The 24,122-nt window shown below is 37.8% G+C and overlaps 3 protein-coding genes across 3 annotated transcripts in view; 2 read left to right on the top strand and 1 right to left on the bottom strand.

Annotated features, from left to right (window-relative positions):
* The window catches only part of lhfpl7 (LHFPL tetraspan subfamily member 7), a gene marked incomplete at both ends in the record, with an annotated part of 130,552 nt that extends 125,887 nt beyond the window's left edge, over window positions 1-4,665 (top strand). The window contains one exon of the mRNA XM_079247150.1: window positions 4,439-4,665. Within this exon, the coding sequence (XP_079103276.1) occupies window positions 4,439-4,665 (227 nt within the window). The remainder of the gene's footprint in view (window positions 1-4,438) is intronic.
* A 2,649-nt stretch (window positions 4,666-7,314) lies between these two features.
* spata22 (spermatogenesis associated 22) lies at window positions 7,315-11,247 on the bottom strand (the record flags this gene model as incomplete). Its single annotated transcript, XM_079247449.1, has 7 exons — window positions 7,315-7,506; window positions 7,749-7,846; window positions 7,937-8,057; window positions 8,194-8,497; window positions 8,837-8,978; window positions 9,296-9,433; window positions 11,238-11,247. 7 exons carry the CDS (start codon window positions 11,245-11,247, stop codon window positions 7,315-7,317), a joined length of 1,005 nt encoding a protein of 334 aa, XP_079103575.1.
* A 239-nt stretch (window positions 11,248-11,486) lies between these two features.
* Window positions 11,487-23,729, top strand: stip1 (stress-induced phosphoprotein 1). The gene is made up of 14 exons (XM_079247121.1): window positions 11,487-11,543; window positions 14,660-14,869; window positions 14,961-15,102; window positions 15,428-15,569; window positions 16,246-16,411; window positions 16,504-16,630; window positions 16,871-16,973; window positions 19,599-19,719; window positions 19,994-20,090; window positions 20,179-20,303; window positions 20,424-20,460; window positions 20,570-20,673; window positions 21,759-21,931; window positions 22,037-23,729. Exons 1-14 carry the CDS (start codon window positions 11,535-11,537, stop codon window positions 22,107-22,109), a joined length of 1,629 nt encoding a protein of 542 aa, XP_079103247.1. The 5' UTR covers window positions 11,487-11,534; the 3' UTR covers window positions 22,110-23,729.
* The last annotated feature ends 393 nt before the right edge of the window (window positions 23,730-24,122 follow it).

The following is a 24,122-nucleotide window of genomic DNA, read 5'->3' as shown; positions in this document are numbered from 1 at the left end:
TAGATACCAGGTGCATGAAAAAATATGGGACTACAATGTATTGTATTTCTGATATTTTGACAATAGATGATGTCTGATTCCTCCAGCTGAACACAGGCGTTCACCTGTAAATATGTCACACAACCACTTTTTGTAGGTTTTTTTTTTTTTGTAATAATCTAAGCTAGTGATTTCTGTGTCATAGGTCTGGGATGAAAGTGATTCAGTGTCACGCTTGGATGCTAGGTTATCACACACTTTCTTGCCCCATGATCTCATTCAATCTCTTTCTCTCATTTGCACTGCTGTGAACCTGTTTCACCATGTTAGAGAGCAGCTTTCCATTTCTCGCTATACCGCTGAGAAAAAGACTCAAGGTTAATTTAGCTCATTTAGATGGTAAAAGCAACGCTGAGTCTTTGTAAGTTAGTTCACTGCTCTCTGGTCTGTTCTATTTAATTTTGCTTCCGTTCTATGCCATCTTTGCCTTGAATGAACCCATAAAAACCTTTTTAAACTAAAGAAAAGAAGCGAGGACACAAAGGTATTTTGCAATTCATTCACCTATACAATGCCATCTGCAGCTACCTGTGAAAACAGGCCATAGATGATGAGGTTATGGGATGCCTCTGGCTGCTTTGGCTTCCCAAATCGATATTTTACTCCCTCTGTCTGAAGTGTGCAAGCACTTCAAAACTAATGAGGTGTGCAATCAAACAAGTTGGCAGTCATGAAAAATACAATATGTGTTGAACAAGGATTCTTCACTGAGAGGCTGTAAATGCAAAAAGAAAATATCAGCAATGGCTAAGTCATGTAGGAAACAATAAAAAGTGCAGAAAGACCGCTGGTCACTGCAGATTATTCCAAACAGTAGCAGGGAGGGATTTCTGAATAGATTCCGTTTTGTCATTTCTTTCTACTCACATTAGCAGATCACGTCTAGTCTTATCTAGTCTTTCTGACTCTGTGTGCAACATTTACGGTGAAAGTGGGACACGTTAATGCCCAGCTAACTTGAGGCCCCTCTATTATTCAATGTCTCATCATCTATGAGCCATTATAACAGCCTACTCAGGGTTACTCATGCAACTGGAGCCGCCATATTCCACGCTACACTTTTTATTCGTCTCTGCTGAGGAAGCTCTGGCCGTTCAACGTTCTCCACACTGTCATCCACCCTTAAATGTTGATTAGGGGTTGGAGGGGGGTTAGTAAAGTGTCAGCTGCTTGGCTCAATTAGGAGGTGAAAGATAGAACTTGCAGCTTTCTATTGCCTGCTGGCTACACACTCCTTTCCCAGCCAGTGTGTGTTTAAATGAGGAACTTGAGTTTATCTTTTGCAGTTGAAGTTTTAGTCGTGCCAGTTTGATGAGAAATTGTAGAGTCGTTGCAGATCGTAATTGCATGAATATATTATTCTCCTTTAATATTGCTGCCAAAGATGTTTGCAAACTCTAAGATTCATTATTCATTTGGAATGAGTCTCCAGGCTTCCGTCTCTCTGGCCCTGCATGTCATATTGCTGTTATGTCCTTCTCTTTGATCACACTGTCCAATCCTCATAAGATTAGACCGCTGGGCCTCGTAAGACCCTTTAAAATTAAGCTTGCGAACCCTTCAGTACTTTGCTGTTTCACAGTTTTTCACAACTTAATGGCGAATGTGTCACAAAACACAGACATCCGTGCTGTGCATGATCCACCCCATGCAGGATGTCACCAGGGACTCTGAACAGCTAATATGACAGACTGAACATGGATGCAAAAAGTAATATTTTTATTTGATGTTATATTCTTTCCTCCTAATAGCTGGTTGCTTTCATTACCCACAATGCAGCTCATCTGGTAACAGATGTTTTGGTGATAGCATCAAACGTAGACAGATGTGATGACTCGATATTTTTCCAACCAGATTCCTCGAAAGACACAAAAAGGCTTTCAGACACTTTTTAAAACACAGACTGCTAAAGAAATCTTAGCAATCTGCAGGTTTCTTACTATGCACTTTGGGTTGTTCCCACACATTTTAGATTATTAGATTAAATTGATCCATTTGGAGTAAACCTCTGGTTTGAGGCACATTTGACGGGGTTTTTTTTCCCGCGTTTTCCCTTCATTAAAGGTTGACAGAGATCCAGTCAGTCCCAGCTGCAGCTTATCTGATCAAGACAACCACCCTGCAAACTGCCCTGGTCTGACTGATACAATCTGGCCCCGACTCTGCTTATCTGACAGTTTTAAGAGACCGCTGCCTTGATTTCATTCCTGTATTGATTCTTTTAGGGTCATGTCTTGCCATTTTTTTCCCCCTCATGAACCCGCTCGAGGCTTGTGCATGAGCTTGGTTTGAATGCCATCGCTTCAGAGTCGTAGAAAAATGGCCTTGGGTTTCAAGCACACAACTGTGTCTTTGTGTTTCCTACACCCACTGAAGGGATCATTTAATAAAAAAAGATCATTAAAGTGTTGTCAGGCAGCGAGCTTTGAAGAGTTGGGCTCTGTAGATAAAAGACGAGGCCTCGTGGAGAAGTGGGAAGGTGGTGTTAGCATACAGACTATGGTTGTAATATGGTTAGACAAAGGCTTTCAGATAGCTCCAAGGAGAAAAGCTACAGCAATCTTAACAGATCAAACTCATCAGACAACTCTCAGTTCCAGTTCATATCCCCTTTCTGATACCACACAGTTCACGTGTTTTCCCTTTGTTTTTATAGCAATCATCTCCCAAAGCCCCATTGTTCGCCTAGGGCATCAATGGAAACGTCTTACGTCCACATCTTATTACACTGAACCTGTTGGTTACCCTCGCAAACCATCGATTTGATCCTTGTACAGCTGTAGGATTGTAGCTGTCATAGTTCATGTCGACTTCTGTTTTCCCTGAACATGAAGTTGCTGCTCTTGAAAGAGGAAGGCTGACATCTCTTAAAATCAATATAATGCAATAAAAAGCGTATGCTTTATCTTTTCCAAAGAGCCACTATCAAAGTTCAAGCTTTTCTAACAAACCCTGGCTCTCCTAAACTAAAACTACTGTGACACTGTGAAATGTAATGGAAATCCAACCCGTGCTCAGAATGACTAAGAGCAGCAATGATAGCCTGTAGCACAGTCAATCACTGTTTGGCAGCGCAGGGCGGGATACTTGGCTCAATCTGTAAAAGTGAGCTGCTGTATGGCAGTAGGTGTGCAGGAGAAAAGTGTCTGAAAAAGCACTGCAGCAGTGCAAGATCAGCTAAGGGCGTTTGTTTCACAGACATGAATCATTTCCGATCGTTTTAGTTTTAATCCCATTACTATAAAGACAAGGTAATGTTTTTCAAGCGTTAAAAGTAAAGGAGCTTGTTGGTTCTTTTGGGAGATTTTAATGGTGCAAACAGGGTTCTGATGAAGACACACTATTGTTAAAATGTTAGTTAGAAATGTGAAAAGCTGTGCTATTAAAACATCCTTTATTGTCTTGTAGTTTGTTGTCCTTCAGCAGAGAAGAACCTGATTCAGCTGCATACAGCTGGAGATGTGCACAAATTCCTTTCTGTTCTTCCACTGCTGGACCTAAAACTATCTAGGTCATGATTTCATCTGATAACATCAGGCAACACATCAGAAGTTGAAGTAGAAATGGTTCAGCATTAAAAAAAAAAGAAAAAAAAAAAGGTCTATTTTATCAATGACAAGATACTTTGCAAAGCCTCTACTGCCACCAAGTGGTCTTTGGTTGGTTGTCCACTAAAATATGTTTCATATGTTTCATTTGTTATCAAATTACTAAAAATTTTAGTCAACTTTCTTCCCAAAGACTGTGAGCAAATAAAACCAACCAGTCTGCACGGCTGCACGTAATGACAGATACTGAGATTGAACTAAATCAGAATTTCCTTTTTCTTTTTTAAGTGTTTGGTATTTGCAAACAAAGCAATAAGAGCAACATGACACACAGTACAATGATCACTTTTTTATCAATAACACAGATTTCATGACGGCAGGGAATCAGAGTTGTAATCGAAATTTAAGTTTGGGTATCCAGGCTCCGTTTGAAAGCACACACATAAACATATACAGCTGGCTTGAAAGCCTATTACTTCTCCCTGGCATTTAAAACTTAGCTAAACAAGATATATTGGCTATTTTGATTTATACGTTTACAGATTTTTTTTTTCTTACTTGGGTTTTATTGTTGTTGGGTTTTTTTTTTTTTTTACTGTGTTTTTACCGGTTGTCCCCATAGTATTTCTTTTAAACCAAAGACAGTTTTTATTGATATCATTAGTATGCATATTTTTAATTCGATTTTTATTTTGCTCATCACTTTGGTCAGCAGAGGTTGTGTTAAATGTACTATATAAATAAAATTTCAATTGAAATGAATTTTCCATCTTTTGGTTTTTGTTTTGAACTTTTCTTTTATTCTTTCTGTACTCCACTGTAATAAGGTCTGTTTTGTATTTTCTCTGCAGTGTTCATCATGGCTACCGGACTGCTGGTCTACCCGTTTGGCCTTAACTCCTCGCTGGTCCGGTCTTTCTGCGGAGACTCTGACATCTACTACGCCGGCGAGTGCCAGATCGGCTGGGGCTACATGCTGGCTATTGTCGGAGTCATGCTCACCGTCTTCTTGCCCTTTTTTGCCAAATATGCACCGAAGGAGCAGCTGTCCCCCACACCTTTACCCACTCTGTTATAGTTTTATCTGGTTCTTTCACGCCTTCAGACCACTCGCTGACCAAAACTTGATCTGGTTGAAAGACGAACCACATCTTATTTGTAAAAGCGATGCTACTTGGGAAGTTACGCTCAACGATGCCTAAAGCTGACATAAACAACTGTCTTCCTGCATCAGTAATGTGATTAATTCCAAGTTAATACATTTAAATGAGACGTTTTCTGTTACCATAAAATGCAATGGTTATGATTTTCAACCTCAAATCCAACATGACTTTCTCACAGTCTGACATACGTACTTGCTTCTCGTGTGTTTTGGAGATGATTTACTAAAACAACATGATCAACTGCCCTGCGATGGACTGGCGAGCTGTCCAGGGTGTACCCTGCCTGTTGCCCAAAGCCAGCTGGGATAGGCTCCAGCTTCCCCGCGACCCTGTATTGGATTAGGCGGTTTAGAAAATGAATGAATGACTGAACATGATCAACTCAAAAACATGAGCACTAACACAAGAAGCTGATGAAATCGTAAATATATTCCCTGTTTTGTTTTCTAAAATGAAAACAAATGAACGTTATGTAACATTCCAGACCTAAATTTGTTGGCATATACAGTAGACAGTGGGAGCATGATGTTATGTGGTACTACGGCTCCTGCTATTCAATGTTTCAATGAGAGGATTTTCAAGGAAACTAGACAAGAGAGACAGCTGAAGATTGGGGAAGTTCATGGTTCTAAAATGGTGTTTTCCCCCTTAAATGAGCTGCATCTGCAATGTATTGTGTGGACATGTTTGTACAGTTAAAGGATTATTCCCTTCAGACTTTGTCATCCATTGTGTGACCTGAACCAGCGTAGGTCAAGAAGATGCTCAGATTATTGAAGACATTGGAACAAAGTAATGGAAACAGACACTTCAAACCTGCCGAGAGGATAAACTATATTCTTCTTTCTCTCTTACAAGGAGGCAAATCATAAAAAGTAGTTGTTCCGGTGCAGTCTTATAAAAAAAAAAAAGAAAAAAAAGGAAAAAAAAGAAGTCAAAATTCTGCATCTCTGTCAATCTTTTTCCCAGATTTGTTTGTGAAATGTACTTTGCTCGTTTTTTTGCTGTCTATAACACACAATATTAAACACTAATTCAGGAGAAAAAAAAAATTGCAAAAGCCAGGGAGAGGTGAGATTTTTGTGAAAAGTGCATGAAAAGGTAGACTTTGCTAACGGTAGAACAATTGATCTCGATTTTAAATGTGATCCGACCAACTTGTGCCTTTTTACCATAACCAAGACAAGTGTTTGATGCAAATATCAGGTAATCATCCTTTTCTGCTGAATACCGTGGAACCTGTTGTGTAATGTGACTTCCTCTTATATTTTTCCCTCTCAGTGGTGAAATGTTTCTTCTCTACTTGATGCAGTGTGATCTCATTAACTTGAGAAAATGTTCCAGAGAGGGGGAAAAATAGTCTTTGAATCCCTGGAGATAATAGCAGAGAGGAAAGCAAAGTACTTGTGTTTTAATTATGCCCTGAGACATTTTTACCAATTATCCAGAAGAGGTGAACTGCTTGAGTTGCTGTATTAAAAGGTTACGACATGCAGCTAACAGATTCATTCTTGGCATCCTTGTCTTATGTGATACGGAATTAGAGGAGAGCGGAAGCTGTGTGAACATAACCTTGCCCTTGTTTATCATTGCGCTGACATATTAGTCACTTTATATTTAAAATGTGATTCACAATGATTTGTTTTTCAAATGAGCTGGTGTGTTGGTGTGTTTTTGTCGACCCATTTCTCTTTTTCCCAATCATGCTCCAAGGACAAAAATATCTTCTTTTTAACTTACTGTCCCTGTACACTGCCAGTTCCATCAAGCCTGACTTCCTTTTCTAGTGGGTGTTTATGTATGTAGTTGTGTTAAATTATGGGTTTACTAACAAATTAAACTTTAAATGATTCCCATATCTGGGTTCACATAATGACATGTCCTGACAAATTACTGTGATTATGTTGCCATATTTGAAAGATGATCTGGAAGGGGAAATGTTGGTATTGTGTTGGACCTCATACTGTGCTTGCCTGTGTGGGAATGACTGGCGTGACTGCACTGGACTTATTCCTCTATTTGTTAAACTGTTGTGTGTAACGTCTCAACACTGGTGAAACTGTTTTGGTAGAGTAGAATTCTTGTTTTTTTCCATTGTGATGTTCGACTGTAAATAAACTAACTGTTTCTCGAAATCACATTAATCTTAACCGCCCCGTTTTTCAAAGCTATATTTTCAGGTTTTACCTCTTCGTGTTTGCTTTCCATGAATTAACTTGTTCTTCTGTGATATTTCTTTGTAATAAAAAGATTTCCTAACACAAAAAGAGAGACTTTACTTTCCATTGAGGTTTGGCTTAAAGAATGTGTGTATTTGTTTACCCAATAAAATACACAAGCATCTAAGAGGAACAAGTGAAATTCACTGTTACAATATGCAAAAAAACAGAGGCAGCTTCTTTTTCAGGTAAAAATAAAATCAACAATTGCTGAAAAATGTTTTTAAAACCTTCCAACAAGAACAGGTTCAACTAAAACCCACAAAGTATATTTTTGTAAATCCTCTTGGAACTGGTATAATTTCTTTCTATAATTCTTATACAACTAAAGATACCTGTCTATGCTCAGACTTCTCTGAGTTTCTTGACCAGAGCTCTCATTTCTGCATCACAGACTTTGACAGCCTCCTGAGCATTCCTCAGCTCGGAGGGCAAGCCGGGTCTCACAGACATGCATATCAGGACATCTCTGCTGCGATCATAGTTGCCAACACAGCGATGGACCTGACCGCGGATGAGACGGGGCAGTATCTGCTCCTGTTAAGACAAGAAACAGAAAATCAGACTGCAACGCTTCTTGCTAACTTTAATTACTTAAAATCACCAATTCTAACAGGTTGTTGTGTTTTATCAGATGGGAAAGTAACATACTGTATTTTTACACATACATACACCCTATAAACTACAATACTCCAATAATTCTGTTTATAGCATCATTAAAAAAAGATCATGAATAAATAATACTTTCTCTGACTGAGACTATAGTGAGTCAAACTTACGTTTTCATAAAAAACACACTGTACAACGTTTTTTCCATCTCTCATAAGGAAGTTCTTGGCTCCGTAGCGCCCAAGAGTGACAGCAGAGTCCAGAGTTGCTGTGGGAGATGCAAAGCCTGTCAGATTAATGGAGTTCCAAAACACTTAGCAGGGCATACTGGGGCAATAGCAACGACAAATCAGCTGACCAAATATCTCAAAGAAGTGCGGCACTTTGTCTTTAAACTGGCTCCAGTGTCTCATTCCATCGATGACTGCAGTCAGGATCCTCAGAGAGTTTTCAGTGGCTGGCTTCGCTGGAAGTGTTTCCTATTTGAGCAAAGCAAAAACAATATGAACGCTACACTTTTTTTTTCTTTTTACTAACAATATCAGATACATCTACAGTAGCTTCCGAAATCTCGCCACATGATTAAATACTTTTCATACATGTCTTTTCTTTCACCTGAGATTTAGTTGGTTGAGCCGTTTGAGGGATATTTAAGATCTTTTTTTCCACAAAGGAGGATTTCTGTTGCTGAAAGCTGTTTGTAAACTTCCAGGACTTGTTAGCTGGCTGTGCAGCGGGAGCAGAGGGTCTCCTGGATGGTATGTCAGGAGAAGGAAGAGGTCTGGACTGCTGGGAATACTGATGTGTGGAGGTGGGAGGTTTGTGAGATGACAACTGAACCAGCTGAGAGAAGCCTGTGTGAGATGTTGGCTTGCTTTGTGGATTATCACTGCCATGAGAGCTTTGGTGGTTGCTCTGTCTGGAATCAACACCAAATCTTGAATCCTGTTGTCTGACTAAGTTACCAGGCTGTCCCTTCTGGGATCTGAAATGAAAATTAGCCTCATTTTTGTTATCAAAGTAAAAATCCAAGACACCACGACTAGCAGTCTTTGCAAACTATTGAGATCACAGTGTGTTTTTATTCAATAAAACTGTGACACATAATGACCTCTCATTCAGTCAAGTGATTCTCCCTTAAAATGGTATGCTTTGGTTTTTTCTAAAGCTGAAAAACGTCCCTTTGTGGCTTTGGCTTTACTCTATCAGATATAATGCAGTTGTCACGTAAATTATAAGAGAAATATTAAAATAAAACCTCAAAGCTCTGGCATTGTACGGGTGTGTGATGGGTGCATAAGTCCTCGTTGTAAGGGAAGGTCCAGGAGGAGGTCTGTTGCTGCCATGCTGCTGTGGTGGAGCAGACTGTTGGACAACCTGTCTGCTCCACTGGCAGCTCTCTGGAACACCAGAAGAGTGACCTGGGGACTGATAAGATCCACATCTATCTGTAGAGAAATGCAATGCATTTTAAGTGGTAAACCCTCCTCCAACTGCCTGGCTGTTGTTGTGAATCGTTATTTTACTTCACAGAGAGACAGTTTATTGTTACATAGTTTTTTGTTTTTTTTTTTTCAATAAAAAATAGAATCAAATATCCTTAGTGCATGCAGTTTTTAATTTAAAAAAATGTTAAAACATTGTTTTTATCTGTCAGTATACTGCCACCTAGTGACAGAAATATGATAGATATAGTTCTGAAGCGTGAGTGCTTTACCTGAACCAGTGTGAGCTGCAGCCAAACTGGTGCTTGCTGTGTATTCACTATGGGAAAAAAACTCATTCTCACATGGAATAGATGTCAGAGGAATTCTGTTTCTCTTCCTCTGATTAAAGAGAGGCACAGGGAGATAGCCTGATGAGGTAATGAGTGGAAACGCATATAAATGTTATGCACATCATACTATATAAAGATTTACTAATATAATAAATTCCCCTCTGTATCAATAGCATACACACAAAATAATGATGAAACTCAAAAGGTGAACTTTACCAAATGTAAAACAGAAGTAACTTTAGCCTGACTGGAACCTAAATAATCTATAACTATGAATACATTGGTATGTGTGGACAGGAAAATAATTTTTTTTTAACAAACCTGGATGGTTTTCCAGTCTCTTCATTGTCTTTAGTTCAGTCAACTAGCCTGGTAATGAAAGGCAAAAATAAATAAATGAATGAATGAATGAATAAATACATAAAAATAAACAACTGTTATTTTTTGTAAGTTTTGACAGCTGCTTACTTATCTAAATAAAGTGAAAGGATTGTTGACTAGTTTGCAATGAAAGCCTTTTTTTTTTTTTAATGACTAATGATGGCTAAGCTAGCTTTTTAGACAGTCAACATTTAACAGTATAAAATAATGTCACCAGTCATTACTGTTTACTTTTTATATAACAATATATTCTCTATAAACAACTACGATTAATAAACACTTATTCAATGGCACGAATTTGCTTTTAAAAGTAACCAGAGTGAAAGATAAAGGTCGTAATTCACCTTTAACCTCAGCGGCGGCGTCAGGCCTTCACGCGCCGACGTTCAGCCGTTAGAAGAATGTTGCCTTCACGCGCCACTAGGAATTTCCGAAGTTTTTTTTACTAAAAAAAATTTCAGACGAGGAAAGCGAAAAACTACAAACACATAAGCAAATAAATAAATGAATGAATAAACAACTAAATAAATAAATAAGCAAATAAATAAATAAGTAAGTAAATCTGCTAAACCTGGGAATATGGGCCAATTTTAGCTTAATCCTGTAAACTGGATTATAAAATCGTGTTGCATTAAATATTACAACACTTTTTTTTATGTCAGAAATTGTAGCATGTTTAATCAGATTTTAGTGCAAACCCAGCTAACTGATCATTATTATAGATCATCTAAAACAAACAAAAAATGAATTCTACATGTGACTTTGGATTTTACACAGTGGAAATTCAGATGTGCTATCCTATAAAAAAGAGGACGACACAAATTTGAGAAAGAAAATAATTAGTGTCTCGAATTTTGTTTGTACTTTAATTTGCTTCTTTTTCTCCTTCAACATGTGGCGACAAATGGAACAGATAAGCTTGTCGATCAAAAACACTATTGAAGTTCAGGTTACAAGCTCTTATGTAATTCACTCTCACTCAGAATCACACTCACCCAGCTAACAACAGAAAGAGCCCAACAACAACCAAATTGTATAGAATTTATAATTTTATTAAGGAAAAATCAAGATTGCCAGTAAAAAAACTGTCTAATTCCTGTAAACTGATGCAAGCACAGGAGAGTAGAGCCATCTTTGGCAAACTAATTATGACAACTGTTATGTTGTATTATGACAACTTAATATTATTTGGATTAATTTATATTCACTTCTCCCATAAGACACCAGGGAATGTACAGTCAAATATCATATCATTAATTATGGATTGATCTGCTGGAACTATGCTATCATACAACATATAACAAAAAGTTAAGTTTAGTGGAAGTGTTACACATCTGTATTATGAAGCGACTAAATCTCTATCAATTTAAAACTGGCTTTAATATTCCCAAAATACTTTTTTAACATAAATTTGTAAAGTCTACTGCTTGTATCACATAATGAAGATAAAATGTTTATTAATAGTAGACAATTCGTAAGTACAAAAAGAAAGTGAAGTTACCTTGAAACATTATTCTTTACAACTGATCTGTTTTTAATCAATACTTGCATCTTGTTGCTGCTTTAAATTTGTTTTCCGTGTTAGTAGTTTCCCCCAAATACTATTCTGTGTTCCTTCATCTTCTGGAAGTTTCAGTTCTTGGGGTATATAATGACCATCAGAGTTCACTCGCGAGCTAAACGTCGCTCCTTACGCTGACGGGGGATTTTCTACATACCAATCTGGCAACCCGCATTCGTTACTGAAGGGGAGGCGCTAGTCCGCAGTAGTTTCTGGAAGGAACCTCATGCTTGCACCATGGAGAAAGTAAGAAGTCTTCTTACTCTTTTGGCATTGTATATTTTTTTTAAACTAGCCTTTCGTAGAGATGTTTATTGTTTCCGAATGGGCAGTAATTTCATATTTTTGATGGTAGTCACGTGGCAAATAAGGACCTTTCACTGTTTGCTCGATATACGCTAGCTAGCTAGCTAACTAGCTTAGCGTTATTCATTGTAGGCATGAAGCTGAAAGTCTGCTGAAGCTTTATTGTGTTGCTAGCAGAAAATACGTTGAAAACAATAAGCAGTATTGCCGGTAGTTTTGTGAATTAACAAAAAAGCCATTTTAGGTTTGGAGATTAAATGTTCATTTTGTCTGCGGTGGTAGCCAACTAGCTAACCCAAACGGACAGTGTTGAGCTTCCTAATGTGTTCAACTTAATGATATCCCAGTTAGTCAAACATTAAGTTGTCATTGGACCGTGTTCTTGTCAGATTCACCATGGCGTGTTTCAGTATACATCCAAGCGGTATTTCACCCACTGTACATTATTCTCGGTAAAATGGTTAAAAGTAACTCGAGTTAGCAAATCTCTGTGGAACAGCTAACACGAGTTAACGTTATGACCCCTGTAACAAATGAGGAAACGTGGACTTTTAAATTACTATAACACTCAACACTTTTTATTTATTTATTTTACTTTTTTTTTTTTTAATGTTAGAGAACTAACAACACAAATAGCGTTAGACTGTGCATGGCACATGCTGCAGCAGTATTTTTGGGGTTGGTCTCGCGTAGTCTCCCCCCAGCCTACCGGAGGATCATTCTAGATGCACATGCCGCTGCCGTAGCTACAGCCGCATTTGGTTGGCAACTGTCGTGAATTCTTAAATTTTTTCTGAAAATGAAAGTGCTTATTTGTATCTGTTCCTTTTTTTTTTTTTAAATAAATATGTGATAACTTAACTACTCTAACAATTTATCTTTTATCTGAATAATAATGAAGTCTACATTCAATAAGAGCTGTCTGCATGTATAGAAAGGGTGAACACGATTGTAATTATGGGATTTTAACAAATTGCCACTGGATGGATGGATGGATGGATGGATGGATGGATGGATGGATGGACAGAATGCCCAAAGCTTAATTTTACTGTGTTTTACAGTTGTATAAATACAATGCATAATAATTACTGGTTATATGTTACAATGTTATCAATATACATTTCAGTGTCTTACTAATGATGTCTGTGTGAGCAGCTTTCTATTTTGAGATCAGTAGTGCAAAAGATTTTCAAAAATTCTTAGTTGTTGAACAGTAGAACTTATGTTATGGGTAATGAGCATTTATTTGATTGCTCATGAATACATTTTAAGTGTACTTTAGTAACAAATAGAAGCAAGTTGGGATTTTTGTTAATCCAACATTATTCCAGCAAAAGCAAGAAATTGTAAAAAAAAAAGAAGAAGAAAAAAAAGGCTAACCTTTCTGAGATTAGTGGTCAGATCAGTGTTAACCGTTGCAGACATTTGACTAAACTTTCATGTTTGCACATAAATTGTCCATCTACAGACTTCTTGATGGCACAAATGAGCTTGATCGTTATGTAACTGAATTTTCTATTTTTAAGATATATTTTTATGAATAACAGACCAAGTACAGGTTTGATACCCTTAAGCAAATACAGATGATGCGGACATTAGATTAATGGTAATTTAGGTTGGGGAAAAAAAGTCTAATATTAAAAAATACTTTTTGTCAAATATCCCTGGAAAAATATCATGAATACGTCTAAACTTTTATTAACTAATCATAAAAATGGCCAAGTTTACACCCAATAGAGCTGGGCACAATATATCGTTTGAGCATCATCCTCTCAATTTACATGTGTGCAATAGTCACATTGCAGCCCCTGCAATGTTGGAGGCAAATTAACTCATGTTCTCAATTCTCATCATAATTAAGGAGAAATAATAAAAGAGAATAAGAATAGTTCTTAAATCCAGACAAAAACACATTTGTAACATTCACAAAAAGAGGTAAGATATTAATTGTAGGATCTAAGAAAATATTATATTGAAATATTGCAATATTTTGTGTAACATTCATATTCAAAAGCACTATCATTTTTTGAAAAAATTTAACAGATATTTACTGATGAAGCATATTTTAATTTTGTTCTAAATCTTGTACAAGTGTGCAAGTATGTTTATTCTGTAGTTAAATATAAATCCCTCTGTTCTTATTCAGTTTGTAGATCCCCAACATGTAGCAGCTTTGAGTGTTTAGTCTGTTGTGACAGTTTTCTTACCATTAATTTTACTTAACTTATGGCACAAGTGGTATTCAAGTGGTATCCATTAAAAATTCCTGTTTTTCATGTTGCGATAAATATAGCAGTGTTTCAAAAAATTGCAATGTCAAGGTTGCTTGATTCTTCGATCCTTCTCATAAAGATACTTTATATCTTGAACATGTATAGTGTTTGTTTGGAGGACGTTGCCTTAACAGTAAAATAATGAATCTGTCTTTTACTCACTTCACAATAGTGCTGGTATTTATTAAACCTGATCTGTCATCTTTTAAAAAGCAGAATGCAATACATAAAGTGTTAAATGAATCATTTCCAGCTGTGATGACTGTGTACATAAATAATTTTTCATGGTTTTAATGTATTTATTTAATCATATTTTGAGACTTAGATTGTTATTTTGTTGTGGTTAAGTGTCACTGTGACAACCAGCAAAAGTCGACAAACCAGAAATGAGTTTCGTAAGCCACTTTTCGTCATTATTTACCACTCTAATCTATAATTACTGCAGAGTTTTGTCTTTGCATTTCTGCTGACTTTGATTAGTTGTTGTATGGCAAATTATTGATTTTAAAGTTGTTTTTAAAAAAAATTTTTTTTTAATTAATTGATTTCTCATTTTTAAAACAGTCAGTCAAGCTATTTGAGTTGAATGCACCTGGAAAAAGTTTAGTGCACATAAGCAAAATTATGTCATTGAATTATTTCTTTTTGCTCTGCTTCTGCACCAGTCTGACTTGACTAGCTGAATGGTTGTCATGTTCCTTTTCTGAGCTCGTAACAGCTGCAGTCAGAACCGTTTTAGGAAATGTGTGCATGTGGTTAAGAGTGTGTCTGTGTGTTTAATAGGTCTCAGCATTGAAGGACCAGGGCAACAAGGCTCTAAGTGCAGGAAACATTGATGAAGCTGTACGTTGTTACACTGAAGCCTTGACTATCGACCCATCAAACCATGTTCTGTTCAGTAATCGCTCAGCTGCTTATGCCAAAAAAGGCAACTATGAGAATGCTCTCCAGGATGCCTGTCAGACCATCAAGATCAAGCCTGACTGGGGCAAGGTGAGGCTTCCTTTTGTTTTAATATTATTTGTTAGATTTTTTTAAACAAATAAGGAATGTAATCTATAATCTTACAACTTTGATCGAACAGGGATATTCCCGCAAAGCTGCTGCACTGGAATTTCTTGGTCGGTTGGAGGATGCTCGTGCAACATACCAGGAAGGACTTCGCCAGGAGCCAAGTAATCAGCAGCTAAAGGAGGGCTTGCAGAACATTGAGGTCCGGCTTGCAGGTATAGGCATGGGTGTTTGCTTGTTTTCATTCAACGGAAAAAGAAGTGTAGCAATGTGAAAACTGAGCCATTTTTATGTGGGAAGTGTTGGAAACGAATGTTTAGTAGATCCTAAAAGTAAAATTTCATTTAGTCTGTTCAGGTTTTTAAAATGAGGAGGCAGTCCACTTAACTTTAAGTGGTTTTGTTAATCATTCAGACATCTGGCAAATAAATAAGAGAGAAAAAAGCTGATGAATCCCACAGAATTGAGGGGATGTGTGTGAATCCTGAATCTGAATCCTCAGTTGTGACAGCTGATGTGAATGAGCTTGTGTTTCTCCAGAGAAATCCATGATGAACCCCTTCGCCATGCCCAACTTGTACCAGAAGCTGGAGAGTGACCCTCGGACCCGGGAGCTCCTGTCAGATCCCAGCTACAAAGAACTGCTGGAACAGCTGAGGAACAAACCATCAGATCTTGGCACGTATGTGGATCATCTTAACTATGCTGGCTTTTACAGACAATAAAGAAACATGAGATCAGAAGCAGGTTTCATTCTGTGTTGTAGAGAGAAATATTCATTATGGCTCCAGATTGGTGAGAATTTAACGTCTCACTGTAAATGTAGGACATGGTGGACGAGTTTTACCTGAAGCTGTGAAACAAAAATCCTTTCAAAAGACTTGTAAAGATTAACAGAACATGGCATATTGCCATTTTATTAAACCTACAGCTTTTTACTGATTAAGGATAGACGGTGGGTGATTACAGCACCTTTTTTTTCTTTTTTTTTTTTTCTTTTAGCTATTCTGTTTTTGATTTGCAGCTGTGCTCGGGCTCATTGTCCTTTTCTATGAACCAATGTCAGCAAAGCTTTAGTTATTGAACAGATGGTCTCTCAGAGGTGTTCAGGATTAACTCAATGACTGCAAGGCGGTCATAGCATAATGTTAATCTAATGCTCCATTTATATAATTTTAAAAAACCTCACAATGGATTTTCATGTCTTCTTATGCAAAGCTTTACAATTAAAAGGAGGATTGTTCTGTAATTCTGAGCAAATGAGAATTTAAAAAGAAATTTTGGTGTCTAAGAAAACTTTAAGTAACCAAGATTCCTGGGGCATTTGAAATGCATTTGTGTGCTTGATTGTCTTGTAGGAAGCTGCAGGATCCAAGGGTGATGACAACCCTTTCTGTACTGCTTGGGCTGAACCTTTCTGAGATGGAGGAGGAAGATGAGCCCACTCCTCCTCCTCCCCCCAAACCCAAAGAAACTCAGCCGCCTCCTCCCAAAGAGGAAGACCTCCCTGAAAACAAGAGAATGGTATATTGGCTAGTTGTATATTTCACTTCTTTATGATTCCTAGTTAAAATGTTTGCTAACTCTTTATTTTCCTCTTTTTTTTTTTTTAACAGGCCTTGAAGGAAAAAGAACTTGGGAATGCTGCATATAAGAATAAAAACTTTGAAGTGGCACTAAAACATTATGAAGAAGCCATTAAGCATGACCCAACCAACATGACTTATTTATCTAATCAAGCAGGTCTGTATCCTCATATTTGAAAACTGATTCAAGCCTTGCATGTTAAAGCAGGCAGAATTTAGTTGTTACAAGAAATGTTTTCACCTGAAAGCCAGATTCTTGTTAATGTTTGACTCTTAATAGTTGTTAAACTTTTCAGTGTTGTACAGGATTAACTTTTAAAAACTTTGAAAAGTGTAACATTGTTTAGACTTCCCCATATTAAATGTTTAATATACACTTCTTTCTTGTCCTTTTTAGCTGTGTATTTTGAGAAGGGGGACTTTGAGAAGTGCAGAGAGCTGTGTGAGAAGGCAATCGATGTCGGCAGGGAGAACCGAGAAGATTACAGACAAATTGCAAAGTGAGTTCTTCAACTGAGTTATTTACAGCAAACCAAAAGCTGATTGTTTTCTGCTTTCATCTCGGATGCACCTAATTTTGAGAGGACCCACTATAAAACCTTACTTCAAATATATAAAGTAAAAATGTATCATTGCGAAGGGCCCTGATGATGGGTGGACAGTAAACTTGGGTTTTATAGGGATGAGGGATTGTTTATTTACATTTTGGAATGAATAGTTGTATTGTTTCTCGTCGCTACACCAAAAGGTAAAATTTATATCAACACCATGCTAATATTTTTCAGATTGGTCTTTGAACAACAAATAAACTCAAAGCATTGACAGGGGGATCCCTGGGCTGAATTTTTATGTTGTTGACACTGGTACAACTTTCGCAATCGTTACCACACCTTTTTGCGCAAGTTTGGAGAAACTGAGCTTGATCAAGTACTATTTTTACATCACTATAGTTAACACAGTAATTCCTCAATTTATGTAGAGCATTAAAACAGCAGGATTTGTAGGGAGTTTCACAAAATAGCTGTGAGAAATAACAAGTAGGGCTGCAAACGATTACTCGGGTAACTCGAGTAACTCTCGTACAAAAATTGATCAAGGCAAATTATCTGCCTTCAGGCGTCGTTTAATATCATGTGGTGAAATATTTTAATTTATGCATCATTGCAGCATTCTCAGACCACTGTGCTGTTTGGAGGGACTACATCACTGTTTCAGTAAACATATAAAACATCTAAACATGTATAAAATATATAAAAACAGAACCTGTCGCCTACGGTGTGTCTGCACAGTATGACTGTTTCACCCGGACTGATGACGGACATTAAAACAGCAGCGGCGAGGGGTTAGCTTTCTGTCTGAAGATTCTCGTTGCTTTGGCCTCTAATGGCAGAGAATGAAGAAGAGGGGAGGAAAAGACCAGAAAAAGTCGCAAGCGTGGGACCATTTCACACTGAAAAGGGCAGAAAACGTAGTGCAGTGTGTGTGCTGTATAGCAGGTGTCAATGTTGCTGCACCTGAAACGAACCCCCCCACTTCACCGCTCCAGGCGGAGATTCAGCTTTCTGATTTTATATCAACAGCAGCGGCTGTTAAATGTACAGTGTTATAACCTGTGATAGTAGTCAGCAGTGGCAAGGCATGGCAAGTTGTAAGCTGCTAACGCACGTTAACCGTCTTGTATTCCATCCCTCATCTGTCTCTTCTGCACACACGCAGAGTCAAAGCGCATGTTTTAGGCAGTGTGTGACGGCAGGCAGAGCCTCTGTTCCTGCAGCAAACTTTTATTCCGATATTAAACAGACACCCTTTTAACAGGCGTGTCGTCCACCAAGACATCGGTTCTTAGATACTTTGGACATGTTTACAAGTCAGTCCTTCTTTCTACGTGAATTCTTCTTTTTAATCTTTTAAAATGCAGAAATTTGCCACCGGTTGGGAATTGTTTCTCCACACATTGACCGCGTGTACAAACATATAGGCACATTTTTAAAATATGATACTTTTAAAACATTTTAAAAGTATCATATTTTAAAACATTTTCTTCATGCATTAGGTAGTCACAACACATGCAACAGCTTCACAAATATACATCTATAGATTTACTTTGGTTGAGTTTCTAGTATTTGTTTTACAAATTATAATAATAAAAAAAAAAAATCGCTAGAGTACTTGATTACTCGAAGCAATAATCAACAGAGTACCCGATTACAAAAGTACTCGATAGTTGCAGCTCTAATAACAAGCGCACACATCCCGAAGTCAGTAGCCCATTGGATACTTTTGTCTAGTGACTTATGAAGTGCAGCAAACTTGGATCAACGTTATGCTGCTTCCAGCAGTTATGCTAATATGTTGTGATCTGCATCATTCTGAGACTATGTCCACTACTCTGGCTCCTTGTGTTTTTTTTTTTTTTTATTAGACCCAAATAGTTTGGTTTGAAAGAGTTGTCATGTTGTAGGGGACTGCTGCCAGAAGGAAGCCAAGATTATCAGCAAAACATTGCAATGATGCCAATACTATATGTTATCATTGGGAGTCTTTTAACCCATCAGTGATTTGACCACTGTGCTAAATGCAGATTTAGCATATTCATTTAGCTTCTGATGGGCTTTTATATTTTCAAAAACAAGCTCATGCTAAAATGTTAGGTACTTTTATTCATTGTACATCCCCCTATGAGGTTGAGACATTGTGTAACAAACATAAATAAAAACAGAATACAGTAATTATGCAAATTCTTTGTAATATATGTGCAAGTGAATGCTCTTCAAAGACACTATTTAATGTTCAAGCTGATAAAATGTTACTTTGCTAATATTCACTCATTGAATAAAGATCATAAGGGATTTGCTCTTTTCAACTCTGGTCAACTCAAAGGCTATGTTTTATATAGAAAATTAAAATTTGGCAATGTTTTATTTCAGACTTTTTCAGTCTCCAGATATGAGTGACTATTGGGAAGTTTGCCTTTTCTTTAAAGTTATGAATAAAATTTAGGCTACCTCTGTTTAGTAAAACTAATGATCAGGGAAACACTTTATTCTCTGCAAACAATGTGTTTAAGAATACTTAATTATTGAAGTAAACTGGTTTCTCATCTGTCTCCTCCCCTCTGTTAACAGAGCCCTGGCTCGGATTGGCAACTCGTACTTTAAGCAGGAAAAGTACAAAGAAGCAGTTCAGTATTTCAACAAGAGTTTGACAGAGCACCGCACTCCAGATGTCCTGAAGAAATGTCAACAGGTGAAATGGCTGCAGAAATGTTTGCTTCTACAACAAATAAAGGCTGTTGCATATTTCAGAAGAACAGATAACTGTTTTTGTTAAGGTAGTAAGACCAAAATTATGTCATTTTATTGCTGCTATGCTGGTACTTGTGGCTTGTTCTGCTGCCCTGGTACTTGTTCTCCACACATCAGCTCAGCAGAACTTTTTCTTTTTCTCATCTCAAAGAATTATTGCATGCTTCATCCAAAATTTGAAGTAGTTGTTTTTCATACCATCTTTGGTTCTGTAGGCAGAGAAGATCTTGAAAGAGCAGGAAAAAATGGCCTACATCAACCCTGAGTTGGCACTTGAAGAGAAGAAAATGGGCAATGACGCCTTCCAGAAAGGTTTGTGAATGTGTTTGTGTGTCAGTTGTCACTTAATTCTTAAAGAACTGTGATAAACAACCCGACCCGTTGTCTGTCTTTATTACAGGAGACTATCCATTAGCCATGAAGCATTACACCGAGGCCATCAAGAGAAACCCCAATGATGCCAAGCTTTACAGCAACAGAGCAGCCTGCTACACGAAGCTGCTGGAGTTTCAGCTGGCTTTGAAGGTACGCATGTTCTTACAGGAACAAACCTGTGTGTTTTTAACCTGACGTTAAAAATTGAAATTCAAACACCTAAAGTGTTTGAATTTCATTAAAACATGTGTTTTGTTTTTTTCTTGTCAGGATTGTGAGGAGTGTATCAAACTTGAGCCTACGTTTAGTGAGTATCTGTCATTGGTCTTCCAAAAACCGCATGAGTATTTGGCCATAGTTTAGAAACCTGCCAAATCAATATGTTTTTCTAACTAATGTGACACTTCTGTCAACAGTTAAGGGCTATACACGGAAAGGCGCCGCTCTGGAGGCCATGAAAGATTATTCCAAAGCTATGGATGTCTACCAGAAGGCTCTAGAGTTGGACTCTTCCTCAAAGGTATTTTATAGGAAGAGGAAATGAATGGCAGTTATACATGGGAATTAATAAATCTTGGATAATCTTACAATTTGTGTGTAGGGCTGGGCGATATGAGAATGTATATCCTTTGGACGATAGAAAATGTCTCTCGTTTCATATGAGGCTCTATTGTTTATTCCATGATTATGGGCTTTACTGCAGTATTTATTTTACATCAAGATGTGCTTTACGGCATGCACGCTGCTATACATAAACAAACATGGAAGAACACGGTGGTAGATGTGTTTCAGAGCAGGGTAATTCACTAAAAGGTGACCAGCCAACCCAAACCGATGAGCTTGTTCCTAAAAGAGGGGAAATTTCTGTCCCATGGTTGCGGTTTGGATATAAAAAGACAGACATAGAACCGACAACAGACTAGCTCACAGTCCCGACAACGAACTCCGACACAACTAACTCATTTTATCATCTGCACAAGAATCAGGACAAAATAAAGAGTGTCAACAGGCAAAAGCCGCAAAATAGAGTGGTGGCAAAAGCGCTCATAATAAACTCCAGACGCAAACACTGCAGCAGGCTTTTACCTGTGAAACGTCATACTGCCATAGTTCCCAAAGATGGAGGGAGATCACTGCTGCCGTTGCCAAGCACATCTGACACATAACTGATGACTGACAAAAAAATTACACAAAAATTTTATTTGTATCATTGAGGATATAAAATGAGTTGTATTGGGATATGAGAATTTGGTCATCGCCCAGCTCTATCTGTGTGTAATCTTGGCCGTACTGCAATAGATCATCTAAATTTAATGTTTGTGGTTCATAGAATCATCTGAATGACAGTGTTGTTATGCTTAGTTTTCTAATAAGATTTTCTCCAGTTTACCTCTGTAGTACTTCACTTGCAAGATCAACTTTGAAATGGAAACTTTTTAAACTGCAGAATATGTTGAAACTGGAAATTTGACCCATGTTTGCTGTGAAGTACATGTGTGAACACCAAATCTCTATTTCTGTGTGGCAACTGCTTTGTTCTTCACGTTGGTTATTTGCAGTAAGTCAAAGAGATCGACTGTATTAATCATCTGCCCTCTCCAACAGGAAGCGTCAGAAGGCATGCAGCGCTGTATGGTTAGTCAAGCCATGAGGAATGACAGCCCTGAGGAGGTGAAGAAAAGAGCAATGGCTGATCCAGAGGTTCAGCAAATTATGAGTGACCCAGCCATGCGCATGATCCTTGAGCAAATGCAAAAGGACCCTCAGGCACTTAGCGAGTAAGTTGACTGACTTGAAGACTCTGGTAGTTCTCTTGTTTTTATGAAACTACAGTTTATATCTCCAGAAAATGGATTTTAACATGTTGCTGGTTTGATCCACAGCCACTTAAAGAATCCAGTTATTGCTCAGAAGATACAGAAGCTCATTGATGTTGGACTGATAGCCATCCGCTGATGGGAGACGAGAGGAACAGGTCAAGAAAGTTCAAGACAACTGTGGAACAACACACAGATCCCTGTTATGATACATCCTATTTTCTTGCCTTGAAATTCAAAATTACATTGTCCTTGTTCTCACTAGGACTTTGTGTGTTTGTTGAATTTTTTTTTTTATGGTTTTTTTTTTCCCTTCATTTTTTATTAAATCAGGTGCACAAATTTTACATTTGTATTGGGGGGAGGTGCATCTTGTATGTCTGGAAAACCAAGACTTGAGGCAACTAAAGCAGAAAACTGAATTACAGATGTAATAGTCTGAATGATCACAGTGCAGTGCTCTGTTATACTCAGTGTTTAAAGGGGAAATCCATCCTAAAGCTGTTCTCTTATTATTATTGGTGCATAGTTCTAATACATGAATAAAAATCTAAACAAATTCGAGATGTTTCTTTAAAGTTCAGCTAAACATTGTGCTTTAAAGTTGACCTATCCATTAAGAAGGGCTCGGTGCTTCCTCTTTTGGTCATCTCAGGGGCAAAGCTCTATCCCATCTACCTGTTGAACTCAGGTTGGGAAAGTTTGTAAGCACCAAAGTGTATCGTCACTCTGAGCATCAGCTACTGTCACCTATTAGCAAGACTAGGTTTGGTCAGACACCCTCGGGAATTTGTCTGAGTCTGAGAAGAGAAAATCTGGCTGGCTTAAAATTCTTCTCATCTTTGTACCTGAAACAAGGACTGGTGTGCTTTAGTTGCTTGATGATGGGAATAATGGTTGAGGGGTGGATTTACCTTTTTAAACATGCCACTATTAAGTGGTTTTTTTTTTTTTTTTTTGTACTTTATAGAGCATCTTATATCTTTGACTTGTAGTATGTTAAATCCCCCTCACTTCCTGCCTCAAAGGTGTTTTACATCCAGCAAATGAATTACTACGGTTCGTTTATGTGACCTCATCCTGATTCAAAAATGGGCTCAGCTTTTGTCTCCAGAGAGAAAGTGAATACGCTAATTCCTTTTCCAATTTTGCCACACACGGCTTTGGATACCTCAACTTTGGCATATTGTGACAGTGGTTTTGCATAATGGTTTCAATGGGGAACACGCATCAACGAGAATTTGGTATGTGCATTTTGTTTCCATTGTAATTTGCTGCACTTCTCTCCTATGATGCACAGCAGAAATGGGTTTATAGTTGAACTCTAGTCTGTTATCTCACCTCATTCAACAAATGTTAAACTCGAGGGAACTTTCCTACGAGGTGCTACGTGTACCAATGGAAATTTGTCCACTGAAATATACACTATCTGAATGTATATTTAAATCCAGTGGTGTTTTTCTTTTCTTTTCTGCAAGACCATCAAAGTTTAGTAAAGTATTACACCTTAATACTATTGGTGGGTCTTGAATGTGATGATGCCTTCCAGTACACACTTGGTACTATGAAAGGTTTCCCCTTCCAAACATTTGTGTAAATATGACTACTTAAGCTTATAAGACAACATGAGCTTCAGAATAACACCAAGCACACTATAAATAGATCTGTGACATATATTGGTAAATGAAGTGTAGTCAAGTCTAAACTGAATGTATACCTTATGTCTACAAAGTGAGAAAAATAAAACGCTTCATCTGTGGACGATAAGCTGTCATAAATGTGCACATTAATGTAAACAAGTTTTCGGGAAGCAAACAAACCAGGTGACTGCGGGACCTGGCGTCGTCATTTTGCTTTTACAGGTTGCAAACAATGCAATTTAACTAGTATTTATTTTTAATGTACTGTTTCTCATTGAAATAGAGGCTTCATGCCTGGAACGACTTTCCCTTCGTCTGCTCTGCTCCCTGGTTGGCCCAAAAGTTGACTGAAGTGATTTGGCTCCTCCCACTGATCATGTTCACGTGACCGGCCGTCGCCCAGGTTGTGTCGAAAGCATCCTGGTGTTAGCACTTTGCTGGCTGTCCGCAAATTTGTCACCGTGAGGTGTAACTAATTATGGACGAATAGTTTATTCGTTTCTAGAGGAGGA

Source organism: Telmatherina bonti (assembly GCF_933228915.1).
Source record: "Telmatherina bonti genome assembly, chromosome: 10".
In the NCBI taxonomy this organism is placed as follows: domain Eukaryota; kingdom Metazoa; phylum Chordata; class Actinopteri; order Atheriniformes; family Telmatherinidae; genus Telmatherina; species Telmatherina bonti.
The sequence above is the reverse complement of the archived record's forward strand: the minus strand, read 5'-3'. Positions and strand labels throughout refer to the sequence as shown.

Coding starts and splice junctions, on each gene's coding strand:
- stip1 (XM_079247121.1), top strand. Junction 20,461..20,569: donor CAAACTTGAGCCTACGTTTA/GTGAGTATCTGT, acceptor TTCTGTCAACAG/TTAAGGGCTATACACGGAAA. Junction 21,932..22,036: donor GACCCTCAGGCACTTAGCGA/GTAAGTTGACTG, acceptor TTTGATCCACAG/CCACTTAAAGAATCCAGTTA.